The 23,137-nt window shown below is 48.4% G+C and overlaps 1 protein-coding gene across 2 annotated transcripts in view; it reads right to left on the bottom strand.

Moving 5' to 3' along the window:
- Positions 1–23,137, bottom strand: part of MAPT (microtubule associated protein tau) — a 52,238-nt gene that overhangs the window by 17,175 nt on the left and 11,926 nt on the right. For both annotated transcript variants that reach the window (XM_063354786.1, XM_063354787.1), the window contains exons 2-6: positions 11,618–11,707; positions 10,156–10,242; positions 8,694–8,780; positions 6,974–7,039; positions 457–512 (exon numbers count right to left, since the gene is read on the bottom strand). In XM_063354786.1, the coding sequence (XP_063210856.1) occupies positions 457–512; positions 6,974–7,039; positions 8,694–8,780; positions 10,156–10,242; positions 11,618–11,660 (339 nt within the window). In that variant the 5' untranslated portion in view covers positions 11,661–11,707. The remainder of the gene's footprint in view (positions 1–456; positions 513–6,973; positions 7,040–8,693; positions 8,781–10,155; positions 10,243–11,617; positions 11,708–23,137) is intronic.

The following is a 23,137-nucleotide window of genomic DNA, read 5'->3' as shown; positions in this document are numbered from 1 at the left end:
CCTTACCCAGAACACAGCATCTGCAAGGCCTAGATGATTTAATTTTTTTAATTACAGGTTTTGTTCTTTTCACTGTTACAGCGCTTGTCCCCAGTACAGCCCAATGCAGTTTTGAGTTTGCTTTCGCACTGGTTTGCCCCAGCAAAGCCAGCTGGCTGCTTTCCAGTCTCAGGCTGAGAAAATGATTAACCACCCACCCAATCCCACGAGCCACATGTTTGGTTTAGATTTGGTTTGCTTCCTCGCCCTCAAAGATCACCACGGATTGCACCATCCAAACCGGGGTGAGGGAAGACAAAAATAAAAACGTTCTTGAAATATAGATGGAAGAATGGAAGGTAATGGCAAGGATTCCTAAGAGGCACAACTGCAGTCCAGGAGAGGAGGAGAGGGAGTTGGGAACACGCACAGCACTTAGGGGGCTGACGTTACCCCTGGTTTTGTTTTTTAGCTTACCTTCAGTTTCTTTTCCTCAGCTTCAGTCCCTTCCTTGTCTTTGCTGTCCGTACGACCTGAGAAATGGAAACACACAGTTACACTTCTTGGGACTGGTCCGTAAACTCCAGGGAGATGACAACGCCTGCGCTACAGCAACATGCATGCTGGGTGGGTGTTCCATGTTCCTGCTCTCCTTTAAATTAAATCCTACTCTTAGAAATATTACAAAGTCACCCATTTCTTGCAGAAATACTTCCACGTCGTAACTTTCTGACTTAACAGATTATCCTGTGCATAGGCAACAGCGCATTAGTCACCACTGGAGCATCAGACACACGCAACAAGGTCTGTATGAGACCATTTTGCCCAGATTTACACTCAGTTCCAGTAGCATCTGTTCAGTTCAGGACACAACAGTTCTCTTGAATCCTAAACATCAATCTCCCTCTCTAAAACACCCATGGGTTCTACCAACCATATATGTAAAGATTAAAATTGAAGGATGCCCCGATCCTCGGAGCACCAGGTTGCCCATGATCTCATTTAAAGTTGTTGTTCAGTGCATCAACTTTGCAAAGCATTTTTATACCTGGCTGTTGTTGCTTCCCATCTCTCCTGACACGCTGCTTTCAGCCTCCCCAGCAGAGCGCCTTCCATCTGGGTCAGACCCTGCAGGGTCTTAAAGTTTTAGCTGTTGTCCTACTTGATTCGTATGGAGCACAGAGCGACTGACAATATTTCAGTGTTTTGTCCCATTAGTCTACAAGCACAACAGACTGCAGTATTGCTAATTAGGAGATTAGAAACAGGGAGGAAGTAATGTTTGTATTATAAGGCAGTCATAACAAAGCTCCTTTTCCCAGTCTTCAGCTAATTCCTCCCTAATCTGGGAGGAAAAGCTGCTGGTATTCTCCCCAGTGTTTTGGAAACTTGCCCTGGGGGGGTCAGCCCTTTCCCAGTGACATGAAGAATGTTGTTAATCCGGCACTGAGGACCCTGACCCATCCCAGCAGCCACTCCCAGAGCTGCCGGATGCACTACCCTTCCCAAATTCAGTAAAACTACAGACTGGAGCAAGGCTGAAGCTGAACAGCCAGAAAGTATCTCTGTCTTTGAAGGAAAAGACCATTAAATAATTAAAGAAATTCCTCCTATTGGGTCAGAAACTGGTTGACTCTGGGCAATGCATCCCCAGACGGCCATCATTTTCAGGCTCCGATGCTAGCAACAGAAAGCCATGCCAATGCCCTGCAGCACATGTGCAAAGCTTCCCGCTGGTTATTAGGTAGTGAAAAAATGAGAAATATGTTATGAGCTTTAGCTCCAATGGAAAAAGCTACATCAACAATTTCTTCATGAACCCCACGCAGCGAAGAGCGCACTTCTCTCTGCCGCAAACCAGAGGGGCAGTGAGCGGGATGTCCAGGCTAATGGAAGCAGCCAAGCCAGCTTTTGGCATGCGGTGCTGAGGTGAAAGGCAGAGCTTCCCCCAGGACAGGCCCTGGACAACTGGAGATGAGGTACAACACCGTAAGACACCACTGGGTTTTAATGTGTGTCCTGCTGCCCCAGCTTATTAACACAACTCACTGCAAAACCTGCATTTGGCCACTGAGCCAAATGACATCCCTCTGATATCCCTAGTGACATCCCTCTGACCCCCAGGAAAGGTGGAAAATAACTCTTGGAGAAAGAAAAAGTGTAAGAGCTGCTCTGCTGGCAGGGATGCTAAGACTGAGATTGTTGCACAAACACAGCGGCTGCGGGGTCTGCCTGCCCGTCCAGCCCAGCCCGGAGACACACATGCTGTTAGATGTGCCCAAGAACCAGCCCTCCACACACACCGGCAGCTCCCACAAAACACCCCAAATACAGCCATCGTGTTGCACCACGCAGGGACACGCTGTCCAGAACTGGGATCGGAGAAGGATGCTTTGTAAGAGCATCAGCCGTGCCCTGTAGTGAGGAAAGGTCCGGCCAGCTGCAGACCTTGCCTCCCACAGCAGCCAGTAGTGGTTATTTAAGGGAAAAGTACAAGAAACAAGACCAGTGTAGGGCCTTTTCCATGGTTAGACCTGCCATCTCACTTGCCTTTTTCCTCTCTCTTTAGGAAAGCCAATACAAAGAGTTAGTGGACCGGACAGTGGACACATGCAAACTGGATGGCATGTGTCTCGCTGGAACAAGCCGCAGCGTGCGCCGGGTTAGCCCCACTCCAACATGCCAGAAAAACATCCATCGGGTCTTCATCTTCTCCGGGAAGGTGCCAGGTGCGAGTTAAGGTCCCCAACCCCACAGATCCAAGAAAATCAAAACAAAAACAGGTCAACAAAGCATAATCTGGGACACGCCAGCACCATGCAAGGGACGCAAAACTGAAGCGTAAGGGTCTGGCAAGTACGCCAGGACATCCAGGATTAAACTAAAGAGGGAAGGAGGGGAGGAAGAAGCAGCGGCGTTTTGTAGATCAGTTCACAGCAAAGGTCCAGGCCATTTCCCAAGCAGCAGGATTCAAGAGGTGGCAGCAAGCTGAAATACTTGTGCAGGCAGCCTTGTCGTGAGCAAGCCACCGGCAATGTCAGCTCAGGGCAGGCAAACGTTGCACACACCTTTTAGGAGAGGGACGCGACTGACAGCTTTATCTGCAACCTGGGCACCAGGTTTCTTCTTGGGCGTCCGGCGTTCTCCTGTATCTGGCACAGCCTCTTCCAAAGGAGCATCTTTGTCTTTCACATGATCTTTTAACTCAAAAGGGAGTTTGGCTGTTTCTGGTAAGGGTCCAGAATCTTCTCCCTCCTCAGGCTCAACTTCTTTTTGGGAGATTTCAGAAGGCTCTGATGGGGTGACATCTGTGTCTTCTTCCCCCTTTGATGGCTGTCTCTTCTCCTCTTGGTCCTCCCCTACCTTATGAGATTCAGTTTCCACAAGAAGTGTCTCTCTTGGTATGTCTCTGAGGACATCTTTGGACTTGTTTTCTTCAGAGGCATATTCTTTAAGAGCTTCCTTGTCTGCTGCTGGACACAAGCCCATTTCAGGCCTTGGTGAAATATGCTGTCCCACCAGGGAATGAAAATCCTGTTCAGAAGTTTCGTCAATATCACGGTCCTCATCTCTTTCCCGTCCACTGGCATCTTCTTTTAATGGGGCTCTGGTGTACAAAGGAGATGGCCCATCTTTAATATGGGAGTCATCTGTGCCACCTGGTCTTGCCAACCCCTCAGTGCGCACATCATGACCTAGCTCTGCTCCCAGCGCCAGATCCACACCAATGCCTTCTCTGCCTCGCTGATCCCACAACTCATTGTTGTCTTCAGATGCTCTGGAGTCTTGGTACATATCCAGGGGTATTGGGATGGTGACCTCGATTCTGGTGGGAGCTGCTGTTGTGCCCTTCATTTCATGCGACAGAAGAGGCTGCTGGAGAACCCCAGCTACCTGCTTTGTGGGCTGGCTTTCTCTTTTTGTTGTGTCTCCCACATGTTCCTGAGGGCCAGGTTGTAGCTTTGGAGAGCATGACTCCCCTGGAGTTGAAGACGCAAGGTCCGAAGCACGGGCAAACAATTAGCACAGGCATATCAAATAAGCAGTCAGACAATGTAATGCTGAAGAGGGATTAAGGATTTCGACTATCTAGAGGAAAAAAGGAAGTCCCACACTGCCCCACTGAACGGACAACTCACTTCTACAGTGGCTTTTGCCTTTAAAGAAACTCTGATCCCCATGGGAATCAGGAACAGTGACAGCCACAGCGCCTGGGAGAACAGACTCCTTCCTGGACCTGGTCTCGGGGGTGACTGGGGTATCCCAGGCTTGTGCCATAAAGGCCAAGATCAGCCACATCCGCACTTTATGAGCTAGTTTAGCTAGAGAGGGTTCCAGAAGCCAAAAACACACCCATTTTCTAATCTACCACCACCACTGGACCATCAGTTTGCTGGTCAGTGACCACCCCTTCTTGCCTCAAGGGCCTCAATAAAACAGGCCAGACACCCTTCCCTCTCTCACGGGCTTACAAAATCCTTCAAGCCCTCTCCTCCCTGGCAGGAGATGTTCATGCTGACATGGCATCAGTTACATACCCCCCAGAGCTCAAACCAGCTCTGCTTTGTTCTCCAGAACGTTTCTATTGCTAATGAGCTTGGGGAAGAGCACTCCTGTCTCTCCTCTCTTACCGCTGTGTATTTCAACAGCCAGTGCAGCAGACAGCCTCAGTGGAAAGGAGACTGTAAGTAAAAAATGTGGCTGTAGCCACAGGGCCACAGCAATTTTGGACTGTGCACCCACTCAGGCTAATTAGAGCTCCAGCACTGCTGCCACTATTTGGGCAGAGTAGAAAGTGTGACATTTAAAACCCAAAACTTAAGGTCACAGAGACACAGATCTCTTTTTTTTTTTTTTTTTTTTGGTAAAAGAGAGAATTATGTTCTATCGCTGATCTCATGCATGACACAGACCTTTACAATTTCACCCAACAATTGCTGCATTAAGCCATATATTCTGGTTGAGCTGGAGCTTTTCTGGTAGAAAAATCACTCAACTGAAGCAAAGATGCACTGAGCAATGGAGAATTCACCCTGAATATAGGTAAATTGCTCTAAAGTCAACTGCCCTAGTAAGAAGGTCCATCTTATATTACAAATTTGTCCAGCTTCAAATACTCTATGGTCTTTTTGAGCACTGATGGGGTAAACTAAAGAGCCTAGATCAGAGCACTGCAGTACTGAGATTTCAATTGTTGCTTTGTTGGATTAACAAACAAGATCAAAACAAGAAAAGAAGAAGTCAAGACTGACTCGGTCTTTTATCAATGTTCTCCCCGTTTGAGCCATAATGGTTCAGTGAAAATACCACACAAAGACCTCGGAAATTGTGGTTTAAGAGAAATCCTAAGTTGGCACCTACTGGAAGGTAGTATTTGAAATGTGGCACCAAGAAACACCTTTTATAACCACAGGAATTTGAAGGGTGTTTATGCAGTAGCCAGCAGACCGTCCTGGCTCATTTCTTCGGCAAATGACCAACACTACCATTAAAGATGCCAGTGCAGAGGCGTGGACAGTCAGTTCATTAGCTGTACTTCCATACTGCCAGACCTGTCAGCGGTTCCAAGGCAAACGTGCTGCACAAGGTCAGGAGCTGGGAGAATGCCAGCAGAGTGAAAACTGTGAATCAGAAGATGCTTCGCCACCTGAGACTCCAAAGGCATTTTAACACGTTCCATCTTCACTGCAAAGATCATCTTTTCAAATCCCACAACATGAAAAACGAAGGCAGCCAAGACTGTGTGCGTGTACTGATAATAATGTTTTCCTCCCAATCAAAGAGAACCATTAAAAGGAAGCAGTGCATTATTACAAGTCCACTTTCACAGAAGTAACAATTTACATAAGAAACTAGAAATGTCACGTATAGGTTATATCAGAGCTCCAGCTCTGATCCCAGGACAGTACAGACAGGTCTTATTAAAAATCTGGTGAGAAATAGCAGCTAGAACCAGACTGAACAGGGCACACAGAAAAGAGAACTTCACCCCCCTCCTGCTGACAGTCTTGATTTCTTTTTTGTAGTGACGCTGCTATTTTGCTAGTCCAAGAGCCGCTGGACAGGCAAGGAAAGGTTTTATTTTAATAGTAGGGAGCAGACTGCACAAAACTATGTTGATCTGTGTGTGGAAAGCAAAGACAACCTGAATTCTGCCCTGAGCCAAGAGGCAAAGATCTGTTTACTTCTTTAAAAGACATGGATGTCTGTAAATGCAGTAATGCAGCCATGAGGAGGAAAGATGCTGGCCAAGCAGATAGAGGAATTTTTTATGTCTACTGCACAGAAAACTGCCTTACAAAATGGGGTTTAACGAAGATTTTCACCAGCGCACCAAATTAGCACTACGGTGTATTAGTGCTAGCAACACAGCTGTATCAAAGGGAGTTTGAACCCATACATCTGCCCCACTGGGGACAGAATTAAGCCAGCACTGTGTGCTTTGCGAAAATCCTGCCCTGAAGTTTTCAGTCAAGTCTGAACTAAGTGGAATCAAGAGAGGCCTTCCAGAGAGCCATGAGAAAAAAAGACCCTTAATGTTAAAGTCAGGGCATCAGTGAGTAGGTTTGAGACATGTTTCAAGTTAGAAGAGGCACAGTATTAGAGAAACAATTCACTTCCTTCATGTGCGACGTGCAGGACCCAAAACTGGCTCAGTTCAATGCTGACCAGTTCCTCCTGGCTAACTGCGCCATCCCAGCTCTATTTACTACCTTTTCTAGCCTGAAGGATGCCCTGTTTTGCAACTGGACAAACAAGCACCTGGGCTTCAGCAATCTGAGAGCGAAATTTGGTGCATGAAAAGCTGCAGCTCCCTGAAATGAGTATGTTGGAACATTCAAAGCATGTATGGCCCTCCCCTGTCAGGAACAGGGAGAACTGCACAACTGCTCGTACAGTACAGAGCATTTGCATTACAGAAGACAATTCCCAGTAGCAACCAGCCACACGTGTGGGCAGCAATAACGACCCCAGCGACAGATGATTCACTAACCTTGAGGGACATCTCCTGCAGCATGGTCCTCCAGGTTGGGGGTGGCTCCTACACCCGCTTCTTCAGCTGGTCCCAGTTCAGAGAAAAAATGGGAAAAACATGATCAAAACGAGAGTTAAGTTTAAGCATGTGCCTGGAGAGTTTATTTACCTCCCTGCTGATTCTGCCCATCAGCACTGTATTATGAGCACGGCAGCATCGGAAAGGAAACCAACCCATGCCGACGATGGATCTAGCTAGATTTATTCAGCTTGTGCTGTACCAAACTGGAGAAGTGTTTCACCAACTCGCACATCCTGGGTGGCAGGTTAGTACAAGCTCCCTCAGGCAGAGAGGTGCAGTAAAAACACTGTTCAAACAAAGTTCCCTGTTAAGGAGCAGGGAAACTTGTGGATTTATATCCCCTCTTCTACCCCCACCTAGCGTTTACATTGCCGGCAGCAGTCACATGAATGTCTCTTACCTGAGCCCTACCTTCTTGGTGTCTACTAGCTTACTGTAATGAACTCTGCCGAGGCTATGTGACGCCTGTAAATCCAAGTCTGATATACATCTGACACTTCAGGAATACTGGTACATTAGAGAAGCACAATTTTCTTCACAGGAGCGATGGTTTGTCTCTATCACAATTTTTTGAATTTATTATAGGACTACTTTCAAACAGGGTTAATCAATTATATCTGTATGTCACAGTTCTACAGTCAAACTGGGACTTTCTCTGTTTTCCCCATCTTTTTTTCCAAAGAGTTCAGGAGACACTGCTTCTTCCTGGCTCCCTGGTACGGTCAGATCTTGAACCAGAGACTGCGCGTTCTTGCTAGCAGACAAGCCACTCTGCGTTTCAGCCCAGGGCTCCACCAGCAGCCTGGGGACTGGATGCATGATAGACAATCTGGCTGCCCAAGGGAGTGTGCTAAGGGCTTGTTTCAGTGCTCGGGCATTGGCACAACCCCATTTCCACCCACTACCTTTCTCAGGTTCTGCCTGATGCTTCCAGGAAAAGTCAGTGGCTACCACACAGGGGCCACATACTCATTTTTCACAGACAGACCTGACTCTCCCAGGATCTCCTGCCCTCTTGTACACACAAAGCACTGCTGCAGCTCACTCCCTTCTTACTCTGCCTCTGAAAGACCCACATCCCTCACTGGAAAAACAGGTCCAGGTGCAGCGATTCCCCACAGAGCATTCAGGCTGAATTAGCCACTTCACTTCCTCTGCATTATCCTTAAAACACGCCGGCAGCCAAAGGACTGCTGCAGTGGCCTGGTTTTCACCTGCCGCTTCAAAGACAACCGCACAGGCTGGGCTGAGTGAGAGCTCCAGCGAGACAAGCAGCAAGGTCCTGCGGTGACCGCCTCTCCTCGCCAGCAAAGCGGGGCTGCTGGCAGAGGGGCAGAGATGACCAAGATCGACAGGAAAGCACTTAGCCTGGAGATAGGAGGCGAAGGCACCATTGAGACACCAGATAGAAAGACTGTCAGATGGGGAGGTGAGAAAGAGAAAAGAAAAGGCTGCCAAGTTTCCCCCAGGATGAGGAAGGCAAGAGGCCAACTGTAAGTTAAGAATTATTTCTGCAGGCCGTGGAGAAGCAAGAAGCACGCATCAGGAGCAAAGCATGCCTGCAAGAAGTTTTGCAGTGTTATTTTAAAGCACTAACCAGTCCAGCTCTCTGCTTTGTCTGCATCAAGAGATGAAACTGCACCTTGGTCTCCCTCACCTGTGGTTCCTTCTGGGATCTCCCCGTGCTGTTCGACACCACCCTGATCCTCGTGGTCTCCTTCCTCCACTAAAGGTGCTGTGGCATCTGAAAAACAACGCAGCTTTCACATAGCCGTCGAGTGGCAAAACCCTGTGGAGGCCAGGACATGCCTGAAGAGTGTTTTGCTCAGAAAAGCACCCGACTCCCTTCTTTGAGCCAGTACTTGTGGAGGGAGACAACTGCAAATGACACAGCAAAGCCAGTATCGCAGGGACACCATGAGCTGCCCCCTCTGCCGCACAAACCACACATCTCCAGCGAACTCCTTACGCAGCTGGAGGCTTTACCATAAACACTGTCTGTCTCACTGTCTGAAAAAATGCACAGCTAAATATGGCCGCTGGTGCCTGATCTGCATGCGCGGCAATGCCACCTGCATGGGGACCTCACTGGTCTGGAGCGGGAACGAAGAGCTCCCATCGGATACCTTCATAAACCATCCCAGCACCGTGACGCCGTCGCACTCTGGGCAGCTCTGAGACAGACAGATACCTTCTCCATCTCCCAGAGGGATGTCTGCTCGTCATGACAGTCCCAATCCAACTGGAAAGAGGGACAACATCCTCTTCTGCACCAGCCAGGTTTTACGTATTGATTTATTGAGCCACACAGACAGGAACAGAGCCACTTCACAGATCAGTCGACCCACACCTCCAGCGGGACAGGGCTGGAACAGTCAGCATCTCTGTCCACCTTTCTTTTAGATTAATTTTGCAAACTAATGCCTTTACCCAAAGTCTCCAAGAGGCAGATACTTGGGATTAAAGCAGCCAGAGGAACACAGAAAGTGCAGTTAATTAAAGGGGTGAACAAGTCACTCAGATAACACTCTGGAGCAGCACAGACATGCCCCGAGTCCTACCAAAGGTGGCTTTTACATCAGCACAAAGTTTTGTTTTATGTATAGACTCTGCCCATCCCATCATTCCAGCATGAAATCATGCTGTAGTAAGGAACGTATAAATACAGAGGGGGCAAAAAAAGAGCTATGAGGTACAGCTAAGTCTGAAAGGGAACACAGCGGCCAGCATGTGCTGTGAGTATTTTGGGGAAGCAGAGTGATGCAAACCTCTGGCCCTGGGAGCACACAACACGGGATTGCTCCTGGCTGTGCTAACAGGAGCTCGCAGTCACTGTGTAAAAAGTCTTCAGGAAACAAATCGCAAGCAACTTCCTGAACTATAATTAACGCTTCACCTTCTCTTGCCGTCCAACCCATTCTCCACCTTTAAAGCTCATTATCTCATTCTGCAGAGTGGCAAACATTGCCCGTGACGAGACTAATGAAGAGCATTTGTCCAAGAGTGCAGACACTCCTCCTGAGAAATCCCACCAGAACACCGCATAGCGAGTCTTTCAGCAAGGTTTACCACGACCCCATCCATCATGGTTTCAAAGCAGTAAGTCAAAGAGCTCCCACCTTCCGTAGTTGGGGTGCTCTTTGCGTCAGATGTTTCAGAAACAGGCTCATCCGATCCATCATCGACTGGTATCTGAAGGGGATAGCCTGGAAAACATTCAAATACTTATAACAAGTCCTTGGCTATGAATTATGGCCTGTGAGTTACAAACTCTGATTGCCCAGATCCACAGCAGCAAGAAACTGTTATTGGAGAGTATAAAACACCTGAACTAATAAGCAAGCAAAGCGTGAAAATGCCAACCAAAAGCACCAGTGTCATCACCAAAAAGAGCAAGCAGAAACCCATCAGCAAAAGAAAAGCCCAGTGAACCGGACAGCAAAGCATGGCACAAGCAGGAAAGGAGATCTTAGCAAAGTAAGCAGAAAAGATGTACAACTTCTGAGTCACGGTTGTCCTCTCTGCCATTTCTGGAGCCATTAGCCTCCCTGCCAGAGCAGGCTGCTGAACACTTCCATGAGGCGTTAATTCTAATCATTGCAAACCAGCAAGTCTTTATAAAGGGTCTGGTGTAGCACATAACACACTGCACGAAGACTTGGTTGCAAGAGTCATCTTTTGGAAGAGTAGGGCAAGAGGCGTAAATCTCCTCTCTGCAAGGAGTCTGGGCAAATCAAATAATGAAAACCGGAGAAAATGACTTGGAAAAGAAGATTCAAACTAACATAAGCAAAATCCCTGGGAACCTGTGATGTGTGAAGCTGAGGCTACAAGCTGAGAGGAGCTATCAGACTGAAATGCATTACAGAAGCCGGGATGAATGGATGCTGCAGATTCTCTCCAGGACAGAGGCATTCCATTTAATCTGGTGTAAGCTGTGTCCAAAGCACCTCAAGAAAAGAAAATTAAGATGATGTTCATATGGAGCATAGCTGGGAGTGAGTCCCACCAGGTTTGCTGGTGTTACGTGGGTGTCCAAGCTCAATTGTGGAGCATGGTGGAATGAGAAAGGAAAGGCTTCTTGAGAAATGCAGGTCTGAAATATGGGGCGAAAGACTCTTGCATGGCCCCCACTCCCAGACCTCTCTGTTCAGTTCTCCCCATCTCCCTGTGCAGGTGAGAAAAGCAGGCAGCAAGCAGCTGTGTCTCCAAATAAAAGCAGTGCTGTATTTTTATAGCAAACTGAGGAGTGAACATAGAAACATAAATTTGCAAAGCTGGAGCAATAAGATCATCACTACTCTGGATGCTGGGGGTTCTCCTGCTCTTGCTGGGCAATGATATCAAAGAGCAGCATTATCCTACAACTATGAACATCAGAGCATCTTGTTGGCCACCCATTGTCTGCTGGCTGCAGCCAGCTGATCCACGGTAACCTTCCAGAGACACATACCACCTCCTCCTGGGCATCCCCAAGGACCCCTCGCGCTGCCACACTGGCCCCGCTCTCCCCATTTAGGTCATTCTCTCAACAGTGGGCAAGGCAGGTCCTTTACACCATCTCCTCCTGGAGGTGCTCACCTGATGGGATGTGCTTCTCTTGGCCAGCTGCGTGATCCTCCATCACGGTGACGTCCTGACGCTGCTCCGCTATCTTATCAGCAAAGTTACCTGAAGAGGAGAGTAAAAACAAACATCCATCAGGTAAAACCTGACACAACATGCCGTCCTCTGGAGCCCAGCTGATGTGCTCCCATCTCCTGCTCCACGAGACAATTTTGGTTTGCCAGCCAATTTCCAGAAGCATTAAACGTCCTATTGCAAGCAATCAGCCAACAACAGCCAGACACCTTTTCAGCCACTGTAAGAAGATATCTATTTTGTTCCCTTTTCATGATGAGGCCCGAAATCACACCATTGTGCTCAGGGAAGGTCACAGCTCAAGATACCTGTTGGGTTTCACACCAGTGCTGAAATACTCCCTGCATCAATGCTAGTGCCTCCAAATCCACCAGGAGCATGTTTTGTCCACAGTAGTCAAGTGGAGAAGGACAGGAGGAAGGGAGTGCTAACGTGCCAAACTGGGATCTAAAGGGGCTGCCCCAGCCAGACCACTCTTCAGCAGAGCTCTCAGCGCAAAAGGTCACAGCAATCCACACTCAAAACAGGAAAAAAAAACACCTAGGGGCATGAGCCAAAAGGAAACACGGATTTTGCATAAAAGACATATAAAGGAGCAAATGTTCCTTGTGAACAAAGGGAAGTTCTAATTATTCCTGCACAAGCAAAAGCATGTGCCTGTCACTGCATCCATTGCAATAACAATATAGGCAACTTCTGCCCAGCTGCAACATCAAAATTCCACAGGTATTTCAGATGTTGCAAGCAAAAGGACTATCCTGGTACACACAGGACACTGCTCCGCCACCGTTTTGTCACAGGTGATCACTGGGAGCAGCATATTTAGTGTAGATGTACTTCTGCTGCACACTCCAAACTCTGCATTTGCCAATTAAGCCAGCCTCTCAACAGAAGTATCTGCTGGCAAGGTGTGATGCTGCTGCAGGAAGGGATGCCTCCCACCCCTGTGGATACACCCAGCAGGGATACACGGCTATAATGGTACACTGATCATCTTGAAAGCAATCCAGAAGTGACATACAGGGGTAAACCAGGACTCTTCAGAGACGGATTTGGACCAGGGACTCTTAGAGAAGAGGGTCTGGCTGGGAGGACAGCACAACAGCTGCTTAACCCTGAATCCTTCTTGCAGTGCTCGGAAAGCCAACACCTTGGCGTAGAGCAAATCACAGTAAACAGGTCTAGACACTGGAGTGGAAGTAGAAAGGTGCTGAAATTCAGTTATTTTTCTAATGTGCGTCCATCTGTAAAAGGAAATGAAGTCGCCAACAAACATCCGCTTCTGTGAAGCAGGGACCGTGTTTCTTCTTATTCTCCATGCTGGTTGGACAGACATTGCTTTTAGTTGACTTCCTAATAGCTGATATAATTACAGCCATTGGCAGTGATTAATAACCAGCTATTAGTGTAATGGCACGTTTGCCATGACCGTCAGGAGTGAATGAATCCAGCAATGAAGCTCAGGTTATGAGCAGCAAGGAAGCAAACTCATGTGGTTTTGTTTGCCGGTAATAAATTAACAGGATATATGGAACTACACAAGAGAAACTCCAGTGCCAGTAACCAGATCTCTCATCCAGCTTTTTATAAGCCTTAGCAAGATGACTATGCAATTTAATTTCTGCCTTAGACAGCTACAAAGCCATTTGACAGAACTGTATCAAGTAAGTTTGAGAACCTGCCCTGAAAGGAAATCACCCATATGGAAGTATAAAATAGGAAAGAATTAAGTACCTAATTTTTGCGCCATTTTTTTTTGGGGGGGTTGCCCATAAAAAATGATGGGTCCTAATTATTTAGGCATATGGCTGCCCTCCTCCCAGAGCTCAAAGGATCATATTGATTATATCCTGGTCTCATCTGGCCACTTGATATTATTTACAGGTCTACATAGCACTGAAATACTAAAATATAATGTTAACCTAGCGTACAGGGCACAAAAGCAATCTGGGCATGAACATGAGTGTAAAATGACACACAAATGTGCTGCTCGTGCGGGTGCGTGTGCATGCAGAGAAGAGTGACCTCTCTGCCCCAAACGCACACACGGCTCTGGGTACAGCTCTCCCCATGCACTGCCCAGTCTGTTGGTAGGAAAACGTGGATGGGAGAAGCACTTCTTACCCCACTCACAACTGGTGGTCCTCCCAGCCCAGCTCAGTTGACTAAACATCTACAGATATTAACATCTTTGCTTCCCAACTGCAGACCCAGAGGCAAACCACTCACAAATCTGCTGCGCTGGATTTAAATCAGGCTTACTGTTTCCTTACTCTGCCTCCTTTTCTCTCTTCCTCCCACGTGTTTTTTGCAGCAGAGCAATTACTGTCTCCCCCAATCTCCCTGGAAAGATACATTTAGGTCCTTTCATGCCTCTGGACAAGAATTTCCTGGGACACCATCCAGGGAGGACTCCTAGCTTGACAGCTAGAGAGCCTGCATACCCCGCCGGAGGCTCATCTGCTGGCTCCGTGGACAGCATCCGACACAGCCGAAGACCTTCCACTTTTCCTCTGAATAGAGTATTTAGCATCCGTGCAACCCTGGCACAACAACAGCGAGCCGTGATTCAGCAAAGGCCGGTGGATCTGCTGGCGGGCGCATGGGGTGGCCCGGTCACAGGGCTGACTGTCACCCTGCTTCCCGCTGACCTGCCAGTGCCGAGGCTTTTCAGCACAAAGAAACGGCCGGGTGTTTTTTTACAGAAGCTGACGATCTTGCTATCTGTCTGAGCTTTGCAAAGCAGCCTTTAACGCTGTGCTGCTCGCAGCTGGGCAGAGACAGCCCCTGTTCCCACTGAGCTCCACGCATGGCAGGATTCAGCCGCCTCAGAGCTAAAGGACTGGAGGTGGGCTCGGGAGGATGCAGCCATTAATTTTTCAGAGACATGAGAGAAAGAGCTGCCTTTTCTGTTACAAGGAAAAAAGCATGACCAAAAGCCACAAAGATCCATCAAAAAAAACATTCAATGAGACCCTGAGAGCACCTGAAACCTGGCTGCAGCTTAGAAAGTTTGGAGACGCTCATTCATTTGGAGATGGTGATTTCAGTTTGCAGAAGCATCTCCCAGCAGATGAAGCACAATGTCCTCCCGCCGTGTCTGCGGCACGGCAGGCAGAAGAGCAGAGTCACCCTGCGCCTGAGCCACGGTGTGCAGCAGCCGGTGGCGGAAAAGAACAAAACCTCCTCAAACTGGCACCAGCCAAGAGGCAGGGAGGGGGATCCAGCTCCCACAGGGTTCCCACGGCATCTTGCTTTCAGCTGAAGAAATGCCCACTCAACAGATGCCCTTCTCGCCAGCCCTGCCGCTCTTTCCTAGTGCTCGCCCTCCGAGGCCTGGCAGGGCTGAGATTTAAACCCATTACAATAGGGCTGATGAAGTTTCATCAGCACCAGATAAGCAAATAAATAACATTAAGCGCACAAAGCGATTCAATGGGTAAGTAGGAGCGAGCCGCCGCCGCCACCACCATTATCTCTAAGCTGCAAAGCTCTCCCAGCAGAATTTGAAATACCCAGGCCATAAAATCATAGGTCCTATTCACTGGGAATGTCACCTATAAAGACATTTTATGCCTCTCCAATGGATGCTGAACTTCATTCTCTCCCTCTTTCTTTTTCAGCCATTGTAGATGTCAGCTAAGAGCATCGCTCACTCAAAACCATGCACATGGTCTTGGGACAGATCTGTCCACTTAAAACCAAGAAGCAAAATGAATTGCCTATATGCAACCCCCTTCTTATTCTAGTGCAAAAGTCTCAGCTTTGCTTCAGTTTATTCATATTAATTTATTACCTGAGTGAAAGAGATAATTTAAACCTTACTAAAACTGCGCATTTTAGAATAGACTGAAAATTGTGCAGTTGAAAAACTACTTTGAATTTTGAAAGAAGTCTATAATATCCTATTTGTTTTTCAAGTGGGGGAAGGGGAAATCCCTCTTGGCGAAAAACATAACATTAAGGAGAAAAAATGTTCTAAAAAAACTGTAAAACCAGCTCCACCTTGAAGCAATGGTTCAGTAATGAATAATCATGCCAAGGATAGCTGCGCAGAGATAAACTTCGGCAGCACCCTCTGCATGACAGATAAAGCACAAACCCTCCGAAGAATCTTATCCATTTCCAGCAGAACTATTCTTGTTAACCAGGAACACTATCTAAAAAGCAACAGCCTATCCCATAATTAACAGCTCCTCCAAACCTCACATTTTTCAAACCCGCAGCCCGCCTTTGGAGAGAAGGGGCGTATCGAGCAGTCATTTTGAGCTGTGCAACAAGCCGCACAAGGAGGCGAGTAGGGGGGCAAAGTTTTTACTGCCAAGGAGAAAAAGCTGCTGATTTCTGGCAGCGTAGGCTCAGCCCACCAGTCCCTCTGGTTTTTGCTCTGTTGTGCAACCTCATTAGGGCCCTAAACATAAACGCAGTTTGTCTGAGAAGCGAGTTTAACCAGTGAGAGCTCGTCCATCTCCTGCCACCAAATGCAATTGCTTTGCCATTCGCATGGGTGTTCAGACGAGACGCAGGCTGGCACACAGCATATTTCACTCCCAGGCTTGGAGTTGCTTTCCCAATGATAAAGGATTACAAACAGTGGCCTCCAACTTGTCTGAGAGTTGAATATTGCCATTCCCACCCTCAGAGCAGCGTAACCTGGAGAGGAGCAGATATTCTAATTTTCTGTAATTGGAGTATAATTGCTGTGGGCTGGAGGTGTGCGTGGCTCCATCAGCGGAGCAGAGGGAGCGCAGGGCGGCTTGTGGCATTCAGGCCACCGGGCAACTCCAGTTGCACTTCACGACCCAGACAGCAATGCTCAACATTGCCGTAACCAGGAGCAACTCTCAAGCGTTTGAACAGCATTTCACAGCTGAAGCTAGCCCCAGAGCAGTTCCTGCAGGCCTCTGTTGTACAAAATGTCAGGGGCTAAAAGCCAAAATAGCAGTTTACACCCCAAAGAATGCAGGACCACATATCCAGTAAAGAAAAGCCTTAAGTGAAATGATGCAGAGCCTTAACAGCCAACGACAGCACTCAAGTTTACATCAGGAAGGGAAAGCTATTAGTCAGCACAAGGTCCACAAGACATTTAAAGAGGAAAAGTAATATAATTTTCCTTGTGGAGTTTGGCAAGGATACCAAAGCAACATCCCTCCTCTCCCAGGAGGTTGCAGAGACCTGACAGTAAAGCCCATCAGCTTTAGGTGATGGTTCCCACAGTGCCTGCAAAACCACACTCCGCCTTTTGTCCAACACTCACCAAGGTCTCCGTGCCAGCCCGCACCCACCTGACCTTCCTTCCTTTTGTGACACACCGATCCTGAGTCCAGACACCAAAGCCACATCCTGCATTCGTGCCCAGGAGAACTGGGCCAGAAGTGAAAGCACTGCTCTTCTGCCGCTGTCCATCCTGCAAAGTTATTTTCTAAATAGCTTGTTAGGCTTGAAGGCATCAATAAAATGGCTTGATCTGGTCCGTCAGCAGAAGTAAAAGCTAACAGAGCACAGCTGGGGTGGTACTGTTTAGAGTAAAGCCAACTGCTCGATTCATGGCAACCTCCCGCCCCTGCACAACCCACGCATGTGAAAACTGGTCCAAATGAAACAACTGCTGCATCCTGCCTCCAAGAGGAACTGTAACAGCAGCTACAAATACTATTTCCCAGAGAGGGAAGAAGAATGGCAACAGCCTATGCAAACCAGGATTAAAAAAGAAAATTAAATTAATAAATGAATGAGAAGTTCCTGGCTAGAACACATTTAAGCCCTGTTCATAGGGTATAAAGCAGCCCCAGGTGTTTGAAATAAACTTCTCCTGTACAGCAGCATGTTTCTCCTGCCTGGTGACCCCTCTGCACTGCAGACCACAAGGCCACACGGCTCCACACAGCCCCGTGCCCAGTCTGCAGCTCCAATTCCTGCACAGCCAGCAAACGGGCACCCCAGACGTCTTTCTGGAGCACAGTCAGGGCACATCGTCATCAGCACAAAGACACAGCAGAGTCCCCATTCTGCTGCCGCTCAGGCTAACCACCAGCAAACCATGCACAAAGCCTCCAGCACTCTCCATCTGGGAAGATTTAGATCCCAAATTAAGTCGGGCAGCCCAAAGTCTTAATTCCTTGGCAAAAGGTTTCTCCACAGTGAAAGGTAAATAAAACCAGGGCTGAAAACAACATACCCTATTGAGAGTTGCCTGGTGGCAGAGGGGGAAGAAAGCAGATGCCGGGGACCACACAGCTGTGCTTCGGTGCCGCTCAGCCTTGCGTAATCTGTGCCAGACGACATCATTAGCACTGTCACAAAGGAGCACAAAAATGCATCCCCGCAACCCTTCTGGTGCCAGGAGATGAGTGCTCCCACCATGCCCGTCCAAGGAAAGTGGGTCAGCAGCTGCACCCCACTCACCCGTGGGCCCAGCAACACGCGGGGTTACAGCCGCAGCCCAGGGATCGACAGGACACAACCCAACAGCCGCCGTTCCTGAACGGCTGTGGGATTATCCCGGATCACAGAGGCAGAGGTAGAGTCTCGATCTGCAGCAATTCCAACTGCGCAGCTCCAGGGATCACGAGCCTGGGAACTAATGGCTCGATTTACATACACACAAATCCCAAAATAAACCAGGCGTTGGCAGATCTGCTTGCGGCTGGGTGCAGGGTTTACTAGCCACACATTGGTAAGAAAACAGGAATGAGAAATTTCAGCAGGTGAGTGCAATGCTTTGAGAGAGACATTTGCAGGATTTGCACACTCTGGTACTCATCGCTGGATCCAACCAAGCAGCTCCATCTTTCACACCAGCCACTAAATGTCCAAGCAATCACCCAGCTAATTTCCAGACATGGGCAGATTAACGCCTCTTGGCTATTGTGTCTCATGCTCAGCTGCAGCAGTGTCTTCCTTCTCCGTTATTTAATCAGTAAGGGCAGTTTCTTGTTGCTTGAAAATGAAAATTCAACAAACATGAGCTATCTAAGTGTTACCTCTGAAGGGTGATCAAACACAAACAGGGTTTTAAAAAAGGCATCATTCCATCTGAATTACTTAATTAAAATGGAGTGACAGCCCCGTGAAATAACATCAGCCTGAAAGGCTGTTCATAATTCATAAGCAACTTCCTTTTCATCTCCTTTGTGTACTTTTCCAAGTAGTGTTTTTCCAAGACGCTGGCAGAGGAAGGAATATGGACGGTGATCTCATTAATCGCAAGCACTGCCTAATATGAAGTGAGCTGAGAAATAACATGGAGTTTCAAGTTATCTAGCCGAAAGGCTAGAAAAACTTCCTTCAGGTTCAAAGGCAGACAAGTGCCTCTTAAAACAACAGGAGGGTGTTGCAAAAGAAATAACCTCCAAAATGCATCTTTCTTCATTTTTTTCCCCACATTTTTTCCACGTCATATTTTAAGTGACCCCTTGGGGGCCTGGAACTTTTGACACCTTTCCCTAGAGGCAGGACACCTTCCATGCAGACCTGAGATGGGTTTGGATTCACAGCAGAACGGCTTTGAAGCACAGGAGCCTCAGCACAGCAAGGGTGGTCACATTGGCTTCACGCACACCCATTTGGGACCTGAAGGTTACAGAGACCAAGCAATAAACAACTCCCACACCAGCTAATGACATATTACCATGTGTGGAAAGGAGATGGGGAAAGGGGAGGGTGGTAACGTTGAGGGCGGTAACGTTGAGGGCTAAGAAGCCCCAGGCGATGAGATGCCACGATTCTGTACAAACAGCACCAAAAGGAACAGAAAAGCTGGGTTCGAAGACACAAGAGCTCAGGGAACCATCATTAAATAGCCCTTACAGATCTAACCTCTCCACAGCCAAGGGCTCTGCAAGCTAACTGCTGGGGGTCACCAGCTGGCACACTCAGTCTCCAGGGCACACTCATGGCTAGAGAAAAGCCAAGGGATACTCACGTGCTGACAAGTTCCTCAGTGTTGCTGAGAATTAAACTAACAGAATTTGCCATCCCAAATCAGCTTAGGCCCAGTTCAGCAGCTGCCTCCAAGCAGGGTGGCAATTAGGAGACCAGATTATCCAGGCGCACAACTCCAGCCCGCGGTCCGAGCTGCAAGAGGAGCTGGACTCAGGAGATGGGAAACGGTTTTATCCCTGACCAAATAAAAGGGCACCACAAATGTGGCCTCTTCCAAGAACAATGTGCTGGGGATCACTTGGGGGGCAACGTAGGAATATTAACCCTAGATCTTGCATCAGTTGCTACTGGCAGAAGCACGAGGTGGTTTGCCCAAAACGTATTGTCATTCCCATCCACCCTGCAAGGTGAACAGAGGTGAAAAGGCTTGTCACAGAGCAGGCTGGGGACAAACCAGAGTGGAAGCCAGGCTCCAACAGATGCCACAACCTGCCTGCTCCCAGCTGCACTGCGTTCCTTCAGGCAGGGCTCTCCGGAGCAGCACTTGAATAGAGAAACCAGAGGAAGCTCCTGAGGGGCACTACAGAGACAGAAGGGCAGCAAAGCCCCACCTTCACCTCCCCTGAAACCTCCGTGTCAACCTGCAGCATCTTCCCTCCTTGATCTTTTACCCCTTCTTACCTTTCTTCTTCACTTTTTGTCTGGCTTATCTGACCAACTCAAAGACAACCTTTTGCAATACCACTACACAGCCCCCCCCACACCGCACGCCCCAGCTTCCTCTGTGCACTTTCAGGAGAGCGTTTAAGGGTGACCGCTGCCCAGGCAGGTGTCAGCACTCCATGTCACCCTTCTCATTCTGTACTGTGATGCAAAGATCAGGCTTTCTCTAAGTCCACTAACTTTAGCTAGATTAAAGCTCTGATCAGATGGGCTTACACGGCAGCAAAAAAGGAAGCAACAGTAGTTTTAAAGCTCACCCTGTCTGTTCAGCAGGCTCCTCCTGAATAGAAGGAAGAGAAGCCTCTTTAGCAGGGATTTATTAGGCTACCTTCGGATTTCTTTCCAGCCCCCTGCTAGAGTATCTTGCAGTTGTGCATTTCACAGAGCCATGAGATGGTCTATGGGTGGATAAATTCTTCCTCCCCCAAAATCCTGCTTGCTTGGGAAGCCTTTAAGCAGTTGAACATGTAGAGCGGATCAAAGAGAAGGCAGGAGATCTTATTTACCAGCTAATTCTCTTTGACTCTTCCCATCCCAGGCTCAGCCCAACCCGCTGGAAATCAGAGCATCTTCCCTGCTGCTGCAGGTTTTAAGGCGGGCTCACCAGCATTCAGGCTCGTACCAATAATTATTCACTTAACAGAAAATGGTGGAAGCCTGATATTTCCCCTGTGCTGCCTTTCAAAGGCTCCGCTGCAGGCTGAGATGTGGCTGAACTGCTACGCATGGCAGTGTGGCAGAGCCCTGGGACAGTCCCCCCCTGCCTGCTGCTGCCGAACAGAATCCAGCAGGGAAGGAAACAGAAGTTGATGTGTTCTTAGCATGTTACCTTCCAGCAACAGCAGAAAAGTAACGCTAATGTGCGCTTAAACAGGGAGATGGAAAAGAGAAAAGAAAAGTTCCCAAAAATGCCGCTGGAGTCCTAATGAATGAGCACAGGGGACAGCACAATGCTGTTCTGCCCCATCAAAAGTCTCCTTTACCTTGTCTGGCAAATTACACCATGAGGAGGAAGAAACTGCTTTCCTGAGAGATTGCATTGCCTGAAGAGAGAGAGACATCCATCCCCACTAACTGACAGCTGCCACACGCCTCTCTGTCACTCACGTGGGACAATTATAAAGGATGTTCCCAAGATAAGCAGTCGAGTAAGGTCCCTTTCACACAGTAGTCGGTGGTAAAATGAGCCTGGCAGGGCTCATCTGGTCTGGGGACACTTGCAATCTACCACAAGCAGGACTATTAGTGTGGCCAGCAGTTTCTTATGGTTATCACAATCTTATTCATTAATATGAGGTCAAAAACAAACTGGCAGGACTTATTTCATGCTCCAGCAGGTACCACAACACATCCGAGGGCAGGGAAAGGCTGACAGATACGGGATCACCCCTATTTCCCCCAAACACAGCCAGTTTGGAAAGGCACTGAGCACTGTCACACCGTTCTTGTCTTCCCAGACAGAGCTCCTGAAATGCCATTCAGTCAATTGAAGAGCTGAAAAATACCCCAAAACTCACTCTTTATTACCCAGCCAGACACCAAACGCCCTTAAACAAACCGGAGGGCGAAAACACCTATGCTGGCTGAGGAGACAGCGTGGAGCCAAGCTCTCAGACGGGCGCTCACCGCACCTAGCAGGTGTGGGATGTGATCGACTGACGCGCCAGATAAAGGCGTTTCGAGCAGGTTTAGTGAATAGCGACTCTTTGAAAGCAGCTCTGCTGTTCATCTTCACACGAGCTCTCCAGCACCGTCTCCATTTTACAACCTACTGCTTTGCAGCACAGCCGTGTGCTGTAGGACCCAGCAGAGATGATGGCCAGCGCAAGACCCAAAGCTCTGCTGATTTCCTTTCTCCACAGGCTTTTATAGTGGCACACGTACAACAGCATCCATTTAGTGCACCAGAGCCACAGGCTAGAAAAATGTCTGAAACCTGGTGTGAACGTGGGATCAAGTACGAGCCCTGAGCCATCTGCAGAGCGCACACAGCACAAGCACGCTCTGTATTGAAGAGTTTAAGTTAAATATTCAGCATTTAAGTGCAAAAATTGCAGAGTCCACTGCAAGGAGAGAACCCCTCTGTAGTACTCAGCTGCCTTCCTACCAGCCCCACGAATCTTTCCTTCCTTTGCTGCAGGAGAAAACAGCCACCTTTGGGGCGCTGCAGAGAGACAGGGCGTCCCACGACACGCACGCAGGATTAATCCTTCCTGCGCTGGGAAGGGCCACATCCTGCACTTCCCAGGAGACATTCTGGCCACTGGCCTCAGGGCAAGCAGTGAGCAGGCTGCACACCTTCCTCTCTGTGTGCAAAGACAGACGATGCTGCTGTGTTTGGTGCCAGGCTCAAAGGATGCTGACACTGAAAAGAAGAGATCAACGTGCAACCAGAAGCCTCAAAAATTAAGATAATTTAATGAGAGGAAACTTCACACACACCTGTAAATGGACTTGAAGATCTGGATACTTCCTATCGCCTTCCACCTCAGCCAAGACGGTAATGTGTATGTGTGCGGTGCAGCACCACAGAAAGGCCACAAATTTTGTGGTGAAAAATGTACATCCCTTGGCCTCAAAGCAGCAATATTTTGACTGTGAAAAGATCCAAAGAGTGGGGCCCCTCTGTCAAAACTGGGCAGAGCAAGGCTGTGATTCGACAAGCCAGGCTCAGATCACACTGCTTGGTCCTTATTCCTTATACCACCACCAGCACTGCTCCAACACCCCACTGGGAGATGGTTCAAGGCACTAAACCAGCCGAAACTGAACCCCTCACAAGCAAAAGTTGTGTGTGTGACAGTAGTGCTATGGGTCATCTCACCCCAGCTTTGGAGCACCAAGGTAGGA

The sequence above is a fragment of the Chroicocephalus ridibundus genome, chromosome 17, assembly GCF_963924245.1.
Source record: "Chroicocephalus ridibundus chromosome 17, bChrRid1.1, whole genome shotgun sequence".
NCBI classification, from domain to species: Eukaryota; Metazoa; Chordata; class Aves; order Charadriiformes; family Laridae; genus Chroicocephalus; species Chroicocephalus ridibundus.
The sequence above is the reverse complement of the archived record's forward strand: the minus strand, read 5'-3'. Positions and strand labels throughout refer to the sequence as shown.